Genomic DNA, 21,064 nt, shown 5'->3' with positions numbered 1-21,064 from the left:
TCATGTCTTCTCCATGTTTTCAAATAATCCACTCACATGATTCATCCAGAATTCAAATATGTTACAAGCTTATGTTTGCTCATAAGAGGCAAAAAATTGATGTGAACTATCTTTGTTATATCAGGGACAAGGTACATTTCGACACTTTGCCATTATGGAGTTATTTAAAGTTTCTTTAAGTAAATCAAGTGCCTCCTCTGGTATAAAATCTTGATTCAATATGGCATATTCAACCTAGAGTTGAATGTTGAAATTCTTAATTTCAAATTGAAACGAAACAAAAACGAATATACTATCACAAAGAAATTGAATCAAGCGGACATTTTTTAAATGGTTTCACCTAATAGGGTAGAAGTAGTGCCCTTCAAGTAAACGTTTTCGTTTCCCAATGAATTCTGGTCTTCTGGTAACACCTTTCAAATTTCTTTTTAGGCAGCTTCGGATACTGCCACGCATAAAATTTATTTTCAAATCGTTGTCCTGGGTCAATTATTTTTGCTCATTTACGCAATAAATTCAATTGTCCGTTAAATCGTTCCTTAAATTAGTTTATTGAACAGTTCCTTAAACCGCGACATCGTGTCACCAGTTTTGTGTTGTGTTGAATTACTCTATTATGTGTCCTAAAATAACCAGGAAACAGCGTGGTAAAATCCTCGAATAGTTTCTCATCAAATGTGATTAAGAAATTACCTTAAATATACCAGAAAACTTCTCGGCGTTTCCGACCTGAGGGCTTTTTTCAAGAGAATTTGTGTGTGGGGTCCTTAGATCGAAAAATCGAGAGTTAGGTAATATTTTAGGTAGTATAATTGAAGCAAATTTGATGACATATATAGCTTAGTGAACACATTACATAGTTTGTTTGAATTCATCATTAACAGTACTCTGTCTTCTCTGTCTCAGTAGTCAAATGTTTAATCTTAGCTCACTAAACTCAGCAAAAGTAATGGGAATAATAATAAATTAATAATTATAGTTTTTAACCTGCAATTTTACAACAACTTGGAAAATTTTAAGCTTTTACATGCGTGTACGTACGTGCAAAAAACGCGACAGTGGCGAAAACAGCCTTTAATGGCAGCTTGCTATGCAGCTTATTTGCACATGCTGATTTGCATTCGAGGCTTTATCTAGAACTTGCACTCATTCCTTTACCGTTTACAATATACATTTCACTATTGTCACTGTGAAAACCTTTAATTTAAAGAGCTGTTTGTGAGAGTTTGCTGTCCGTTTTAGCTTTCAAAGTTATACCGCATGCAAGTTTGACGTGGGTAGAAGTTGTGCTTAATTTACGTCCAACAATTTGTTCTCCTTGATTTACGTGCAACACTCAAAGTTCAATTAATAATTATAACATTTTACTTAATTGTCATGCCTCAGCTAAGAGTCTGAAAATTATTTCCTTTGCATTGTCATCGTTTTTTTTTACTCTAACGTGAGTATACAGTATATCGTGACCTGATATAATCCATGGTCCAAAAACTCGATACAATCGATCGCAAAAATTCTTCAGGCCCTCTGAAAGAATATCGGTTTTCATAAACTAATGAAAACTCGATCACCCTATTTGATGTCATGCAATATATGTCTTATACAAATAGCTTATTATCCACGTGTATTTTGCAATTACCGGCTGCCCTCTAATTTTCCCTACTGGAGTCCCCAGCACGCGCTTAGTCCTCATAATTATTGCTTGTCAATTGACGTCATTGCAACGTAATTATGTTGGTTAACTTTGAAAAATATTGTTATTCAGTGCCAAAAAACTTATACCTAAACGCTTTTATATTAGCTCATAGAGCGAGGAATGAATCACATGGACTGCCTTATATAAATTTGTTTCGTTTAAATCAGTCAAAATACTAAATACTTTCAGAGCATAAAATATTTCAATTAAACTATCGTAGGCAGAGGTTTTTTAAGAAAGAAACGTATGATTAACTTTCATTTAGTCAAATCCACCAATGTAATTTTATATAATTCACATTAATTTGGTCTGCATGAAGATATCTTGGCGAAATGTTGTAAATAAAAACTCAAAAATTATAAAAAGTTAAACTTTAGACTCTTGTGTATATTTATCATGAGATTTAAGTTTTAATATAAAGCTATTCAACTAAGTTTGGTCAATACATGAAATGTTAAAGCAGCAGTTAATATCTGAGTGCTACATGTGTGGGAATCACCTTGTATAGTTTGGGAATCATGCACCTAGTATAGTTTGGTGTAATATTTCAGGCACATGCAAGTGGATGTTCTTCAACTTTTTTTCTGAATACAGAAGCACAGGTTGAAGTTATGTGACATTTCTTTAAGACCATCTCCACTTGTCTGTATTTAGTCATCATTTAAAACGGCAAATGCCAAAATTATTTCACACGCTCATCCAGATTGGACGAGAGGATCAGACCAAGTCAGCCAAATTCGGTCGTGGTTTTGCTCAACTATTCATAAATATTGATTATATAAGTATATATTTCTTCCTCATTTGTTTTGACGAAAAATGTATGATATTTAATTCTATTTATTAAATTAATATATTAAATCAGATATGCTTCTTAGATTAAGTACTGATGTTGGTTGATATTATTTCTATAATGTTTATTTTTAATTTACCGCGTTAACAAATAGCCACGCATAAAAGTACTTCTGTATAACCCCATTAGTCCTGCTTAATAATGATCTATAAGGTTCTTCTCAATTCATAGTACGATTTAGGGTCAGATACTCAATTGCAAAGTCATGCAAGCTCTCATGCAGCTAGTCGGTTGGAGATATCATTACTGTATATATAAGGACATCTTCTATAAAATCACATGCAACTATTATGCGTACATAATATGAGTATATATAGTGTATGTTGACATTTACTAAATACAGACGTTGTATCTTGATGCATAGCTATGGGTATTGAACTTGTGACTCTGCATAATATTGTATGTAACTGTCTGTAACTAATTTCAATTTAAATTAGATGCATGCATGACAGCATGTATTTCTGACGCTATACCATGAAAGGATAGTTGATATTACCCATCCCTTCCTTATCAGTATACTGCAACGTTTGCATGCAAACGAATTATATAATATTAGGACTAGCTGCAACGTACTCTTGAATTAAAACATGCAGTTATGCGTTGTATAGGTACGCGGCATGTATGTGTTTGTTTTCAATCCCCGCCCTAGTGATGGACCAAACCCTGAGTTCCGTAGTTCCGTCATCTACATCAAAAACTCAATACTTCCTCTTTTAAAGTTTTTTCACTCGAATGTGTACTCCAAACTCCAAAGCGATGCCAAAATCGCGGTTATGTGTGGACGTCTTACTTCAAGTGTTTAACGCTCCTATTTTTCCTCCCTTGCAGTCTTGTATTTGGCGGATATGAACGTCTGTCTTCAGCCAACGTATACTATATATTATATATGGAGAGTGACCTGTCCTGTGTTATCACGGATGACTGTTATACTTATACCATTTCAAGTAAAGACTGTCTACATATACTCAGTATATACGATCAAATTTTTTACAACTCGACAACGTTGAAAACGATGTTGCGATCGATATAGCTAGCTAATGATTACTACTGAAGAAATAGTTTCATTTTTACCGCAATCATGCTGTTATATATGTCCTCCTATACCTATCTATACCTCCCCTTTTAACTTGATATATTTCAGCTTAATTGTTCAATAAATAGATTATTTTGTTCTCCATTTTGAACCTTTCCGCCATTTGAGTGTAATTGTGTGAACTATGTACGCAGTGTGTATAAGCTGGACGAAGTAAAGTAACCTATTCTGTTAAATTTACTTAATAGCATACACCAAAAGGAGAAGATCGCCGTCAAAAATCGCCCCTGTAGCCGAGGCTTAATGTTCTGGCGAAATACCGGCTGAGTTATACCACAAATCATGCAGAAATAATCAATTGCTAGTTTTTCTTTTCGTCTATACGGTAGAAAGCATGCAGAATTGACCGTCGATGAAAAATCGATATTTCAAACTATTTCAAAATAAAATTTTAACGAATTCTGCTTTACAGTGTTTGTAGGAGGCTTAAAAATGAAAAGTAGCTACGATATTGGATTCGATATAGCTTTTGGTCATGCATAATTTCACAAGCATAAGGAACCATTCTAAAAAGTAAATCAATCAATCAAAACAATGGTAGGGAAATTTAAAAAAACAACTCAATATAGTCATTTCAATGCAATTTTTACGGGCAATTTGGCCACATCACTTCAACTAAATTAGCAACAATGTTTTGCTTGCCTTTTCAGTATAATTCATATATTTGAAATTTTGAGGCCAGCGAAGTATATTTACTTGTTAAATATAATAAATTAGAGGTTTCCGTCGTTTCAGTTTCATTATTGAATTGCAATATTACCATACTCGAACATACATGTTTCCTATATATCAACCATAATATGTCCCAAACATTTGTTCACAAAGTCCTGGGGTCGGTTGTATAAAACTCTTTAATTATACATTTTGCATATATGATTTAATCCTATAGTTAACTCAGAATTAAATACACGAGTCTGATTTGCCAATTCTGTCCTTAACTACAGTTAAAAGTTAACTTGTCTTTTATACAACTGGCCCCTGGTAGGATTAAAGCGACTGTCTGTCATATGTAATTCTAATTGTAGACCAAATCTCGTATGATTGTTTTGAGGCATAAAATCATTTATATATTCATTTTTACTGAAGAATGACAAACCAAAATCGTGTTGTAGTGTTTAAACATATAGCATTTCAAAATTGCAGTTCGGACTGTGCAAAATGTTACTGTGTATGCGATGCCAATGGGAAAAAAATAGAAATGAGACACAAAAAATGAAAGTTAATCCGTGGGTGTGTTTAATTCCCCCCCCCCCTATACATTCCATACGGGCTCGAAAATTCCCTTGGCAGTAAGTGTCCGCATGAACAATGTGTGCGAAACACGGAATGTTTTCATTTCCCGAAATGTATATTTAGATTGATGTGGAAGACATTTTTGTTACTCTCCTGCAATGAAAGAATTTTTCAAAATATTTAGATACTTGACTAAGAATGGAGAACTTGAATATATGCCAATGGAGCAATTGCCGTTTTCCTCAGCAACATGCATGTGTCTATATAAGCTATAACACATAATGTCGCGTATTCTTTCCAATAAAATACCCTTATAAGTCCATTAAGCGCCAAGTGCACACTTAAAACGACTCTACTTCCAATGCAAATTGGTGAAAGAAGTTTCTTCTGTTGAAAAGTACTTGTCGTATAACTGCACGGCTGCTTGAGTAATATCTTGCTTATTTTTACGTACCGGATATATGAAAGTTCCTTTCTTTTCCAGATCAAAACCCTTGGCAAAAACATGCCGATATTACACGTAAATACCCGCAGGCAGACAGCTGAAAGAATCGATGATATCAGCTCTGTTACACAGGTATCTGTAGAAATGCGGAGTGCTGAGTGCATGTAACTTAAAAATACGAGTTTTTATACGAGTTTAACTATGTCTGTTGTTGACGTTGGATGTCAGTGTCACGTTTTAGCTATAGAATTTTGTTCCCCGCGCTCTTCACTAAGAAGATATAAATGGCCACATGATAATATAATACATGCCTTGGTCTTGGAGTTTTAATAGGAATCTTGTTTTTACGAAATGTCAAGTGCTTAATATGTGGGCCACATGCACGAAAGCGGTTATTTCTAGTGTTTTTGAATCGAATGAGTTACATTTGAAGTCGGAATATTTCTAATGAGCTGGTCTGTTGATTCAGTTTTAAAATAACATATCAAGCAAATTTATGTCTTCGCATATAGAATGCGTTTCGGAAGGCAAAAGACGAAGGCGGCTATTCTGGCGTGACCTCGTGCATTACTTATCAAATTTTAAGCGAATTAAAAAGACGTAATGCATGGGGACTAATTTGTATCCAGGCCGTATTACCGTTACCTTTCCCAATACTTCAGACTTTACGCGACTATCTTCTAACATATTAGCGATGCCGCTGTACATTATGCGTGACCACACCAACATGGCTGCCTATATATATAGACTTTCAACCATATAAATGATATTTTATCCTGCATAATGCATGCATGCATATAATATGCACACAAGTAGTTTCAGTTTAGATCAGTGGTCTAAATGTTGTGGGTCAGTTGTTTTCTTCTGGCGAGAAGGATTCCTGCGACCTTTGTACGAGAAATTTTAAGAACATAATATATTGCAGAATTACTGCCAATTTTGGATACTGATGATAAGTAGCTATTGTATGCATGTATGTATAGTCTGTTAGATTCTCTCGATCTAATGAGGTCAGTCAGTTACATGCATGCCTATACTCAGGATAAAAACATGATATAGAAACGTCCAGAGTTTGTCGTTTGTTCTCCAGTTTTTGATCAAAATGATATTCACCACAGGGCACAGAATTTTGGGTCGGTCCCCTTTGCAAATATCAATGATTCAAAAACTGTGCCAGATATCTCTTATTTTTTTAAACAAATGATAAAGAAATTCGGACAAGCTTGCGATCGAAGTTGGAAGTGATAGAGAAATGTCAACGTTGCATGAAAGTGATATTTGCTCAAACTCAGACTGGATGTAAATATCATGCATTGACACTACGTTTTATAAATTACTAATGAAAATTTCATTAATTATACGTTAAGAAGCTTTGGTAAAAAACTGCATTCTAGACAAAATACATAAAACAACTCACTGACTAATTTGTTTCGATTCAGTATACAGGCTTCGTGACAAAGCAGGTCAAATGGTCAATGCATTTGGTTTTATGTCGGCAAAACTGTTCATATACACAATAATTACGTCTAATTATGTTTTATTTGATAATTTCCGATGTTTGTTTTAAAGCTTTTTTTTTCGTTGGAAGTGCATTAACCGCAATAATGCCTTTATATGGGTAATAGACGACATGTTGAGCTTACGTTTCAATGCCAACAAAACATTTTTACTTTTCAATTTGCACCTTTGACTGAAACTTATGGAGCATGAGCTCTTCAAGCTGACGACTTCCTCGAAAACGGAATATGACACTTTATCGCTTAACGATAAATGAACGCAAATGCCACCCTTTGAGTTACCTTCCTTCGATGGGGGGGTTTCGATCATTACAAAGCAATCATTTCACAGTCTGGCAAAGAATAAAAAAAACTGAAATTAACATACGTGCATGAACAGTAAATATTCGCGACTAGAAGACTCCTATAGGAATACGCGCCATATTTAGTAGAGAAAAACTGAATCAATTCCACTACACTTCGCATTTCAACACGACAAGTGTGTGAACCTCAAAAAAAGTTCCCAGTTAATATTTCAATCTTAGGTAATTTGATATAGCCTTCGGTCAAATATATAATATTGAGGTATAATTATCGCGCCAGCTATGAATGATAATAATGAACCACGTGCTCACTTTAGAATGCCTAAATTGTGTATAGTTCGTTTGTGTATATGCCATGCACATGCATGCATATTATAGGTGCGCGTGCATTTGCCATGTGACCGGAACGATGTTGACCAGAAACTAAGTTCATATATGCAAGCAATTACATGAAATCATATATAATTATTTATAAACATATAGTTTAATATTAAAAGAGGACGTTAATTTAAGCTTCTGAGATATCTTGCAATTTAATGATATATATAGACAAAACAAATGCTTTAAACGGTATTTTGTTACCATGTGAAAACCATATACGGTAACTACGGACATTATGAAAATACTCTCCGTAGACTAAAAACAATTATTGTTGAACTTAGAACGCAAAGCTTACTAAAATATATCAACGTTATTAGTTATATAACGCATGAGAAATGTTGTTTCTTCATTCCATAATGGTTTCAATAGTGCGGTTTGTAAAAGGCTAAAGTGGTCATTGAAATTTCCATGTAGCTATTCTACGATGCGTAAAATCTTTCTCCCGTGCCAAAATACCACCCAAATCGTGTTTGATTCTTATCACGCGCCGACATAAAGCCTACTTGTTTTGCTTTCCCTAATGCGCCATTAAACATTCAAATGTATGCATGCCTAAAATATTGATACAACCGCGTAACTTGTTCAAACAAGTGGCTAGGTACTCCGGAAGGCCGGTACGCTGGACAAAGAATTTGAATGTATTTAAACTCACAGCGCTTGGCAAGAAAGCTAGCATTCCGCTGTCTGTAACCTCTTTCGTTCGACGATGTTTGCTTTTGGGATCTATGCCTTGGCGTTTCTCCTCACTGTGGCGGAAGGTGGGTTAAAATCTGTGATAAATCACTGTATACATTGTAATATTTACATAGCGTTTGTTAGTTTATATTACAGCCGGATTTGCGGTTTATATTATATGTATATAACATCAAGTCACATCCAGGTACGATTGCACGACATACAACCGATTCCAAATCTCTTCGATACGTAACGAGTTCTGGGTTAGATAAATGTTAACAAAGAGTACTAGCAAGGCTGTACTGTCTGTACTGAACGAAATTGTGTTATCTCGACATTCACCTTGGAGTTTTAGAGTTTGTTGTACATGACTTGAATTTCACCGAGCAATTTTCGATCTTGTTTAATGCCTCAATTATACCTCGTTTTGTTGCGAACTTTCACGTAAGCTTTACACTTTTGCGATGCTATAATTGAATATCAAAGGTGTTATGCTTATGCCCACAGGTTATTAGGTCGTTACTGTGATCGTTAGCCGAACATGATCACTAAAAGATCAACAATTCTTTGTTTGAAGAGTTTCCGAATTTATATGACAATCTTTCCTGTCTTCTTCGAAGCTACAGGATCTATTACATGAAGTCACAAAATCATATATACGCTACGTCCCATGCAGTTTAATTCTACCGTTGAGGTTAAACAAACTCATTTCCTCCTAAATCTGTGATTGGGAAAACGAAATTGCGTGCGTAGGACACAAATTTCCATTGCTTGGGGATATATCATGCATTTATACTCTTCATTGACAAAAAAACCTGATTCATTTCTTGCAAACATTCAGTTTAGCAAATGCGCTTTATGTCTGGATTTCACGAAGGTTAGCTATATGGCTTTAAGTAAACCGTGTTGTGGTTGTAGAATCAGCGTGGATGTAGTATATTATTCAAACTTTGGGCCAAAAATGTTGTGCCGTCTGGCAGAACTGCCTGAACAAGGTGAGGGGAATTCTTGAACTGAATATATAAATTGCGAAAGTCTGACGGTAATTCAAACGGCTTTATATGTTTAAATATACTGTCTAGACATGGCTGGTCCAAAATCCGGTTGAAAATAAAAAAACATATATCATTGCATGTTGTTACATATAAACAAATATTTATATAGGTGCGCTCTCCACTATAGGGTACTCTTGTGATGGTAACTAATGCATTTTAACTGCTGTTTGCCCAGCTTTGATATGATGTTTGTAAAAAATTGATCATATATACATGGAGTCTTCAATGATACGTCAGCTAATAAATATATATAGTCTATATAGCACTAACGCATTTGAAAGACCCATTCGTCTATAGAATTAAATGATTGCTCGCACATGCTCTTAATTAGTATGGTCAGGTAAATCTCTACCAAAAGACAGTTGGGAAAAAAAGGCAACTCTCTTCCTCGAGGCCAGCTAGCGCTCTGTACTTTTGAGCATCGAAATCAAACTCCCGCTTTTGAGCTTAATAAACATGATATTAATTGAATATCGAAATTTTGGGCCATCCTATTTGCACGAATGAAGATAGAAGGTAAATCGTACCTTATAGCTAGCTAATTTTGTCTCTTAAATGCATGGAGAAATAAAACCTTTAGGCTTAACACAATCGATCAATTCCCTGTGCGAAATCTGTACACGTTCACACATTTAGGAACGGACAAAAGTATTTTGTCTTGAGGCAAATGTATATTGGTAACTCATAAAGACTATAAAAATATATATTCCACCAAAATATATTATCTGCTTGATATCAAATTATTTTTGATAAATTTAGTGTCTACATAATAGGACTACAATTAACCGACTTTTAATATCTCTCCATGGAGTCGTTGCATGTTTTTTTACGACATCAAATAGCAGTATAGGGACTATACCGAAGTTAATTAAATCTTTTATAGACTATATATAATTCTATGTGTTTGCACTAGACTCTAACTTCATGTTCTGTCCAGACCTGTCTAATTTTGTTTATTCAGGTGAGAATTCGCAATTGTTTTGTCTTTCTTTTGTAATTAACGAAAGAAATGTTGTTTCACTTTTGCGACTGCATTACCAGAGTTTTCTGCGAAATTTAGATTTGAGAACTTTATAAGGACTTGCGATCCTAATCAGTTGTGATTGATAAACTATGCTCACAAATACGTGATCGGCATGATATTTTCCGTGTTGAAAAATTTTCATTCGTCATGAAGACGCTTTGCAAAGTTTTTGCCGCTCAACAGGGGCGTAGAAATTACAAATTCCATGCATTTCCCCTGGTTTTTTCTCATCTTTTTTTCTATACCTAAAGCGTTTAAAGAATGCTTAATATAAAATAATTCTATGGCCTTCATGCCTGCCTTATATCAGGAAATGAATACTTCATAATCTCTTTGTTTTGAGAAACGTGTATTGTTGTTGCGATGAACGTTTGCCATACAGTTGCTGTGACAAAATGTTGTTGTGACCACCGTAAATGTGGGAAAATATGACAAACGTTTAACGTATGAAAAGATTGACGCCATATTTCGATGCAGGTGTATTTTATGCTTGAAGCAACGGGCGATCTAAGGTCATCCTTTGTCTCGCTCACCGGATGATTTACCAACGTTATTTGCTATACAAAAACAATATCACGCGAGACTTGTCGTTCCTTGGAGATGCAATGAGTCATCAAGACTTAAGACTCCCTTTCAAATGAAGTACTTAATATCAACTCATAGCCTATTTTCTAACTGCTTTCATCGTTTCATCTCGTTACAAAATTACATAGTGAAACCACGTCTAGAAGCGTCTTGGGATCATGGTCATTATACAAAGGGGATTCCTTGTATAAAGTGTTATTAAAAATACAGCCCGACCAACCGCTGAGAGATATTTTCGGAGTTCAACTGAGATTATTATTTGCTAAATTTGGAATAGACTTCTCTTTGTGAAAGCTATTTTTGCCATCGGTCTTGAAAATAACCGTGCGAAATTTTTTTAACACACTACTGGTAAACAATCCGTTTGCTACTTCATTATGCCCAAAGAATCACAGATTAAGCTCGATTAAACCCGTCATAGGTCTCCTTATTACGCTCCTTTAGTACAGAAGCGCGATATTGATTGTTTATATAGCTGTGTAAGTAACCTGTGATGCGAAAAGTCACCAATATATATAACTTATATTATAATATGGTATATACAGGTCAATCTCCACTCAGTTTTCAGCCTGTACAAAGATAAAAGAGAAAGCGTTGGCTATTATTTACCAGAGTGTTTATAAATGTCGAAAGTTTCGACTGAAACTGCTTGAATCACTTCAAATGAAACCTAAATAACTCTAATTCTCAGTCTCAATCAAATGCATAACAGACACTATTAGCTTTTTGCTAAATTTTCGTTTGGAAAACTCAAGCCGAAGATACGGTTTTTCGGGTCGGAAAGACTTTTAATAGCGGTGAAATCCTTCTGAAAATGTATTATACATATAATTATTACACTATAAAGGCAGACATCGTGCTTTTAAATATATATTTGTGGCAATTGTTTGTTTTTATTTTTTTACCGAGTCTTTGTTATTGTAATGTGCAAAACTTTAAAGAATGCTTTACAAATACACATGCTGCTAGGCTTTGACACCAATGTACAGGAGTTATAGAAATGATCATGCAGGCTCAAATAAGTATATATACAAACATGAAATCAAATTCAAATTGAAATTCGCAGAGTTTTCAGTATCGAAACAATAGTAATATTTTGATGTGAACAAAAAATGCGGAAAGCTCGTCGTCTAATTGTTGATGAACATGATAGAGTTAACTATATATATATATATATATATATATATATATATTATATATATATATATATATATATATTATATATATATATATATATATATATATATATATATATATATATATATATATATATATAGTTATATACGATCTAGCTATATATTACTCTACGAAGACACAACTATAGAGTATACCATGCAGCGAGATTTACTATATTCGTTCTAATAACTTATTCATACTCTACAATAACTTTTTATTTTATTGTCCAGCCTTTCCTTAGTATATAATTGCAGGGAATTCTATAGTTATTCCCTCCACAACTATCCTGTCTCCCATTTTTTCATCAAAGTTCATCTTATTTTTCTCAAATGAGCTAGAAAACTCTCTTATACCAGTCATCCTAACTGGGAGCTGCTATAATTTGTTGGCACGAATTTATGTTTCTTCTGATTTTTCTATTTCCACTATTGAATATAGGTTTCTATTTTATTAACATTAAACTTTGCCCGAATAAACGGCGAAACTTCCCCTTTGTATGATTCACATAACCAGAGCTTTTTCAATGAATCAATCAAGAACAAACTATATTCGGGATACCCTACATATAGGTTACTACTATGAAGTGCTTTAGATCTTTAGATATTTAGATCCAGAAGGTTCTTTTTTGTCACTTTGTGTTCGTTCCAGTATATAGCACTTATTCCAGCCATTTTATTAGCTCACATATCACTTGAATTAGGTTAAAATTGTGACAGTTCACTTCAGTGAAGAAAAAGCACTAAATAGGTTTTTCCGGCAAGCGTCACAAATGCATCAAAATCGAGCCCCCAACGCAATTGTAACATAGCAACCGAAAAGTCCTATTTGTGTTATCCTATATACGTGTATAACAATATAGCAATATAAACATTACAAAGGCCGGAAAGAACCACAATACAAGTTTATATTGTGTTCTTCCAAATTAATTCGTTGTTATGGCTTGGCTTTGGTGCAGTTTTTATGAGACATGATCCCGGCTCTCTTTACGTTAGACCTCGGTACATTTGTTGAAATGAAATCCACGATTTCATTTAGTATCTCGTTCGGCTCTGCCGACAGAGTTATAAGGTCAGCTCTGATTACAATTTGAAAATGTGGTCGCATGTATAATAGAATAATTAAAAGTTGAAAAAAAGTTTGAATATAGAATTGATTAATTTGACGGCGCCATTTGCACACCAGCCCAATTGTTTACAAGTTATTCATCAAATGAAACCGTCCCATGTTCCCGTGTGGTGCCGGCGACATCAAACTCAGACGCTTGCTGAGGCTTTGGGAAAACCAGCAAATTTTGCACGAAAATCAGTTCACTAGTAAAATCATCGCAGTGAACTCAACCCCAGTCCTCCGCGTAACATCATATTATATGTAAACATGGTTACGTCCACGTAAGGAGCAGCGTGTGAATAAATACATGTGAAAACTGGCGATATTATTCATAAGCATATTTTTCGTTTATTAGTTAAAATACAACGACGATGGTTTATAGTCGTGGTTATAACATTAATTGTTTTTCGTTCGAAATCGAGATTCAAACTAATTAAATTTCCGCCTCCACAAACACACTTTTCGAACTTTTCGTGATTCATAATATAATCATTTTTTGAAGTATTAATAAAGTACTAAAGTAGAAGACGAATATTAAAATTCCCAGTTCGAACTATTTCTACGTTCGCATATAAATTTTGTTTTGGATTTTTTACATATATTCTCTTGCGGTAATTTCTCGCCGGAATAAGCAGCTTAAATGGCGCACGAAACTGCCGTGTTGATCGCGATGAATGATGAACGCAATGAACAAGAATAGCTCAAGAATTGGTAAAAAACAATCAAAGCTTGAATTTTGCTAGTGTTCCTAAAGCATCACCATGCCTCCGCGAAGGAATGCTGGCTCAGGTTCGAGATTGGGGCGGCATTTTGAGGCTGACATACCTGGTTCCCACAGCGACCTGTGGTGTAAAGACCTCCCACGCTCGTGAGAAGTCGAGTTTACTAGAAATCCTTTATATAAAACAAATAATCTTTGCCCGACTGATTGATAAATATTTTTAACTGCTTTGACATTTTGATCGCAATACATCAAAAAAGTTTTAAATGGAGTGTTTTCACGACGCAAGTTGTATTTGACGCAAAGTTAATGATTTTTCTTTGAGTTAGTATAAGTTGAATGTGAATGACTGATTTTGAAAGCAAAACAGTCCTTAATTACTGTCTCATTCATCAAACTCGAACAGTTGTGTGAATTTTTAAGGTGGTGTACATTTAACTAGTTAATGACATGATTAACAAACAAGTTAATAGTCAAACTACGATTTAACCATCCCAATTGTTGTTGAAAGTTTTGCACAAAAATTTCTTGCCGCCAATTGTTGCAAATGGGAACTTATTTTACTCCTATCATTGAAATATATAATCGGTTATATTTCAGGCTCTCGAAGGTGTTCCCACAGGAAGCAGGATCTTTTTATTGTGGTCGATGGATCAAGACGAATCGATCCTGCTCAATTCGACAAAATAAGAACATTTCTACAAAATTTCGTGTCTCGCCTGGATGTGGGTCTTGGTAAGACCCACGTTGGCTTGCTTTTAGCGGACCATAAAGAGAGAACAAAAATCGAGATTAGCTTAGGTCAATATGGTTCAATTGACTCACTTAGCAATGCTATTGGTCGGCTCAAATGTCATGGGAGAAGACAATCTGATATGGCGTATGCTTTGGAAGTTGTACAAAAGAAGGTGTGTGTTTAGTTACTATATATGTCCTTGTGTGTTTTTGGGATGGGCTTGCTGAAGATGCTGTAATTAACATGTATTGAGTAAGGGAAAAAAAATATTGAAATACATGCAGAATTATGCAGAATTCCCAGACTGTAGGCTGAGGTTCTTTTAAGGAGAAATTGGGGACTGATCATTTTTCATATCTTGTAAAAACTGCATGAATTGAACTAGAGGTGAACTAGACAACTTTTTTCGCTTGCATCTGGTTTCTTTCACACTCCGGAACCCTTTGGGACCATGATGTCTTTGTCATTGGTATGACGTCATGAGATACAAACTTTTCTTCCAAATCATGACGTAGTGGCATACGTGAAAAATCCACGTTATATGACGTCATTTGACATGACGATTTCTAATTTCGGCAAACAGAATTGGTTGTGATGGCTCACGCTCTTTTTTCACACGTTCAGGTTTTCAACAACAAAAACGGTGACCGAAAGAAAGTGAACGATGTTCTCATCGTTTTTACCAACAGATTTCTTCCCACCCAGTTGGAAGATGTTTTGCGCAAAGCTCACAAACTTAAGCAAAAAAATGTCGAGATCATAACCGTGTTCTCTCAAGCCACGAAGATAGCGTGGAACGTGAAGGATGAGTTGACAGCTGTCGCATCAATACCAGAAAATGTCTTGACACTTCAGTCGAACAGGAAATTAAGACGGACGTTGAAAAAGAGAATTTGTCCGTCGGCTCGTGCGATGCGTGAGTATTGATTAATGATTTACCTTAGTCAGTCTACACTTTGAGGTTCTGGGGCGGGTTGTATAAAACACTAGTTAACTTTGAACTGTAGTTAAGGACAGATTTGCCGAATCAGAGTCGTGTATTTCAGAGTTAACTAGGAGTTTCAGAGTTATGAAATCAACGATTGAATAGATGCATAGGGTTGGATGCACAGGGTTGGACAAGCTATTACTTGCACATACATACGTAGGTGCAAAAAACGTGACAGTGGAAAGCAGCCCTGAAGAGTTTATTTTTTCGTGTAACATTTGCTAATCAAGGGTTTATTTCAATCGGACATTTTTCGCAACAGCAAGCTACGGCTACAAAATTTACATATCGTAATAATGGTATGATTTAACTTGTGCTAGATCCCACCAAAGGATGTGTCCGAAAAAATCATGACGTGTTTTTTGTGCTGGATGGCTCGGGCAGCATTAAACTGTCGTATTTTGAAAGAATGAAATATTTTCTCATACATCTCATCAAAGAGCTTGATGTTGGCCGGCACAGCACCCATGTTGGATTGCTACAATTCAGTCACAGCATCAAAACTAGAATTGAATTCAATTTGGGTGAGCACCAAACATTCGAGGAGGTTAAAGAAGCAATTTTAAACATGCCTTATCAAGAAGGAGGGACAGACGCCGGAGATGCTCTGGAAATCGTTAACACGAAGGTCAGTTAGCGAGTATTTTCACCAAATTTGAATCTAGATTAGTAAGCGATCGGTTGTCTATGATCGCATGAGGTGATCAAATTTAATTTTCAGCGCAGAAGGAATGGAATTCTAAAAACCAAACTGTTTGAAATTGATCCTTCTACCATTTAATTTGCAACTCTTTCTAAGGAAAATCCATCATATAAAGAATGATGTAAAGTCTTTCTTTGAACTAAGCAGTTATCGCATATAGTTTTGGCCGTGATGTCAATTTAAGTCCACACTTTTTGGATCCCATTCCAATAACGAAGCATTTGACCACCTCTTTGAATTGCAAATTATTAGGAATGTTCCAATCCAGCACCCCCCGCCACAGTGGCCACGCCCATGCCTAAAAGTAGCGGTAGGTAGTTAGAGTCAAATCTGAACCTCACTATTATGATTGGTCGCTGATCACTCAATGGTCGTCATCAGGGGCGCCGGAATATGGATAATAACGGGGGCAGATATTCATATATTCGTGTTCTGCATTATTAACTCCTTTTGAAATCGATTGTTTTTACGATCTGCGAACACGAATATATGAATATCTGCCCCCGTTATTATCGATATTCCGGCGCCCCTGGTCGTCATTGCCGATTTATACCAGGATCTCGTAACTAAAATTTATCGTTTCGTTCTCCACCATCCAGGTGTTCCCCCAAAATGTTTTATATCGTCCAAACGTCTCGGATGTTGTCGTCATCCTGACCGACGGGGAGGCACGTGACAGAGAGAAGGCTCTCGAAGAGGCAAAGAAATTGCGCGAAAAAAGAGTTCAGATCATAACCATAGGGATGGGAGAAGAAGAGACGGTCGCGACATTCAGGAAAGATCTTAGAGCGATGGCTTCAAAGTCCAGTAATGTTTTTACTGCAGATTTCAAGAAACTACCGTATTTGGTGAAAACGCTGACGTCAGAGATTTGCTTTGCAAAACCCCCCAAAAGTACGAGAGTATAAATTTAACAGAGGAATAGACCTTAGTAGAATTAGGGGATTCTTAAGGAATTCTGGTCTTCGGCGTAGTCTCGGCGGGAAATAAAGGAGATTTAGCATGAGGACGTGAACGTCAAATACGACATGAAAATGGCAAGTAAATGGCGTGGCATGTCCATATTTGGGCGCATCACGCCATTTATTCTCCATTCGCCATTTTCACATCGTCTTTGACATTCACCTCCTCGTGCTGAATCTCCCTACAAACTCCATCCAGACGTCATGCCGGTTTGAATCGAATATCAGTATGCATAAAAAAGTTGTTTAGTTTTCTGTTTATTGCCATGCTTGCTTCCCAATCTTCTTCTATCGTCTTTAATATAATCTATTCAATAAAATTTCAGCAATGGAATGTGCACATCAGAAGCGCGACATTCTACTCCTCGTGGACGGGTCAGCCAGCGTTGGTTGGCAAGATGTTAGGACGGTGAAGAAATTTTTACAAAAACTTGTGATGGAACTGAACGTCGGCGAAGATAGCAATCGTGTTGCGTTGACACAGTTCAGCGAGCAAGGGAAGACTAAGACGGAATTTGGATTTGACCGTTATTACCAAGCTAGGAAAATTAGCCGTGCAATCCACAAAATGGTGTACCATGCGGGGAAAAGAACGATGTTAGGTCATGCCTTGGAATTAGCGGATAGCTCGGTAAGAAAATGATTTCCCATGATTCAGTGAAAAACGAGCAATTTGCATTATATATAGTATTCTGATCATGAATAATTATATTAAATTATCACAGAACCAAATTTCATGAATTAGGTCACATGCACACCCTGTATACCCCATACAAATTTAATAGATTGATAAGTATGCGAATCAGTTACAAACGCCAGCGGTTGTATCGAAAAAAAAACAACCTCTAGTGTTTGTAACTGATTTTCATAACTATTCAAATCTTATATTTCACAACTCATTTACAACACTCACGGTCGCTCGTGATTGTAAACCTTAAATATTAAAACTTCAGTTTATTCGGAATATATCAACTTGGCATAATTAATAAAGGATGATAAGCATTGATGGCGCACGCTTGTTATTTGGCTGCCTGATACAATATACGCGCAATGGCAAAGCAGTTGTTATTACGAGCGTCTCCAAAAAGTCGTTATAATTTTCATCAGTTGAAGAATTGTTTGAAGTCGACGTTGTCAGCGGGAGACCAAAATACGTGAACCACTTCTGTTCTTGTAAGCCATTATGCGGTTTTCATACTGTCACGATGTTTATTGACAGTGCTGAGATATGTAAAATATACACATCGGCACCACAGAGATCACAAAAAAGCTATGAATGTTAATCATGATGTTTTTTAGACATCGGGGAAACTTTGCGCACGCGACACCTAACACAAATTACAATTGAACAATGAACACAATTTATATATCATTACATTTGACTTTTAACAGAAAAACATATTTTTCCCCAAACGGCATTCAATATTGATGCCTTTTCTTTCTTTTATTTAGATATTCGATGGCTTCGATGGTGACAGAGCAGATGTGAGTAACGTGATAATCTTGGTGGCTGACGGTGGTGCGCATGACCAGACCCAGGCTTCGGAAAATGCGGCAAAATTAAGACAGCGGGGAGTTCACATCGTGACGGTATACATCGCCAACTCGAAATCCGAGGAGGAAAACAAGGATTTCCTTCGTAGCATTTCGTCTAGTCCAAGCGACTTCTACACGTCAAGTTTCGACGAACTGAAGTACATTGCCGCTGACCTTGTCAAAGTTGTTTGCAGAAGCAAGTAATTCAGAGTTAATGCCCTAGAGTGGTAAAATAGAGTCGCCGCTAAGGAAACTGATCTCTGAATACCCCAAGACGGACACTGGAGATAGTCGAAACCAAATTCTCTCTTTCAACGGTCCATACCTAGTATAGTTACTGGGGTATACAATTCAGAATAATCAATAGTGCCATAGACAATAATATTGACGTTAAATGGAGTTTATTTAAAGCCAATATAGACCCTTTCGATGATTACGTCACAACATTATCGTTATAAATTTAGAACCACCTTAAATAAGATGGATTTCTAGTTTTAAGGCTGCTTTTCACTTACGCGTTTTTTAAATGCTTTTAAATTTTTATTATTTAACATCTAGGTCAACTAATGCATACTAAAATATGCAGAGAACTCAGAAGTTCCTTCGATTTATTCACTTATTTTTTTCAAAGGTAACATGTATAAGGATTTCGACTTTGACGTGCGTGAACGTGCGTATGAAAAACGCGTAAGTGGAAAACAGCCTTTACTCTCACGAGCCATGTGTAAAGATACAAAACATTATTCTTCGACACACGCATGAAAAGGATTTTTCATTTTGACATAATAAGTGTGGAAATAAGCCATAACTAAAGAACGAGGCTTCCGGTCGTGCCCTTGTAGCTTCGTTTTAGTGTTACAGCTTATTTCCACAATTATTTGTCAAAGTTAAAAGTTCTTTCTCATTCATGTGTTAAAGAAGGATGTTTTGGGTCTCTGCACGCGGTTTGTGAGAGTAAAACGTGAAATCCATCTCATTTAAGGTGGTTCTAAATTTAGAACGTTAATGTTGTGACGTAATTATCGAAAGAGTCTATCTGATCGCACTCAAAGTGCCTTCAGTGATCATAAATATCACTAAATGTTTCGGAAAAGTATGTTCCCTCTATATTAGAGATTTATTATTTACTATAAAATGTGCGACGTTGTAGTGACACAGAGAATAACGTGTTAGAAAAATATATATACAGGTTATTTTTACAAAATTGATATGCTGTTTAACTTGCCAAAAATTTGTTTTGTCTGCATACGGTATGTTATGGCCATACATAAATAAGGTTTTCCATGCACTGGCACAAGTGCGCTTTCACGTGAGCTATTGGAGAGGATGCGGTCATTCAACCAGCGGTATTTCAGAGGCCATTGTCATGCGGATTGGTCCAAATGACCCACAATCAAAATCAAGGAAAAAATCCAGGAACTGTAATTTTCCTGTAATTAAAAAACACCGTAATGTTTTAAGATAATATATAATAATATACCGTGCATAAAAGATATAAAATGTTTGTCTCAAGGTCGGTCCCTCTCACACTTGCCAAAATCAGGAAAATTACTATGAGAAATCCACAGTAGCCATCTTTTTGTGACAAGTTTGCGTATGTGAGGGTCAGTGGAGGGTTTCATGACGTGTGCATTTTGATTTTGCTGTGTTTTTTGAAATTTGAGGCGCGAAAACATAATTACACTTCTGGACTATATGTAATCTGTTTTCCGCCATTCTGTCACGGAAATATTGTAGTCGTCTCTTGGAAATTTATAAATATTATAAAAGATAAAAGACTATTGGGAAAATATGTGGCAGGATTGCTTCATTTGGATTGTGTCGTTTATCGCGGTTATCGCGGTTGTGCTATGCCTATGGATTTACAAATATTTTGCTAAAGTTGAAAAGGAAGTTATTTTGCTCCAGCATTCATCGACAGCACAGTGCGGAACCGAAACACTGTTGTGTTCAATCAAGTTAGTTAACGAAAGGGATGTTTTTAATTCATTTCTTGTTAATAATACTATTATTATACGTGAGGGCGACGGCAAATTCTGCAAAAGCGATTGGGGTATGAACATAAAACTACAAGGTTCCTCAGGTAAAGTGCTTGACATTTTTTGTCTTCCAAAACAACCTGGAAGGGCAACCGTTGGGATAGATTTGGGCACGAGGTATAAATTTAAAGGTCGATCAGAATTTTTAATAACTGTTCAGCCCTCATTACCACCACCATTGGCAATGCCAATAGTGATGAATCGAAAAAGGGTGAAATATCAATCAATTCCAAAGTTGCCAAT

General features: G+C 35.9%; 1 protein-coding gene across 1 annotated transcript; it reads left to right on the top strand.

The window, feature by feature from the left end:
• The first annotated feature begins 8,171 nt into the window (after positions 1 to 8,171).
• Positions 8,172 to 19,367, top strand: LOC114539531 (collagen alpha-1(XII) chain-like). The gene is made up of 7 exons (XM_028560167.1): positions 8,172 to 8,272; positions 14,458 to 14,765; positions 15,218 to 15,509; positions 15,902 to 16,209; positions 16,884 to 17,178; positions 17,573 to 17,877; positions 18,699 to 19,367. The coding sequence occupies exons 1-7, from the start codon at positions 8,221 to 8,223 to the stop codon at positions 18,984 to 18,986; spliced, it is 1,848 nt and encodes a 615-aa protein (XP_028415968.1). The 5' UTR covers positions 8,172 to 8,220; the 3' UTR covers positions 18,987 to 19,367.
• The last annotated feature ends 1,697 nt before the right edge of the window (positions 19,368 to 21,064 follow it).

The sequence above is a fragment of the Dendronephthya gigantea genome, unplaced genomic scaffold (genome assembly GCF_004324835.1).
Source record: "Dendronephthya gigantea isolate DGI-Jeju-01 unplaced genomic scaffold, DenGig_1.0 000205F, whole genome shotgun sequence".
NCBI classification, from domain to species: domain Eukaryota; kingdom Metazoa; phylum Cnidaria; class Anthozoa; order Malacalcyonacea; family Nephtheidae; genus Dendronephthya; species Dendronephthya gigantea.
Note: the sequence above shows the minus strand (reverse complement) of the source record. Positions and strands in the feature narration are given on the sequence as shown.

What these genes read in the sequence shown, in the direction of transcription:
- LOC114539531 (XM_028560167.1), top strand. Translation starts at nt 8,221, where the DNA reads ATGTTTGCTTTTGGGATCTATGCCTTGGCGTTTCTCCTCACTGTGGCG. An exon ending in TCTCCTCACTGTGGCGGAAG is followed by an intron (nt 8,273 to 14,457) that starts GTGGGTTAAAAT and finishes GTTATATTTCAG; the next exon opens with GCTCTCGAAGGTGTTCCCAC. An exon ending in TGGAAATCGTTAACACGAAG is followed by an intron (nt 16,210 to 16,883) that starts GTCAGTTAGCGA and finishes TCCACCATCCAG; the next exon opens with GTGTTCCCCCAAAATGTTTT.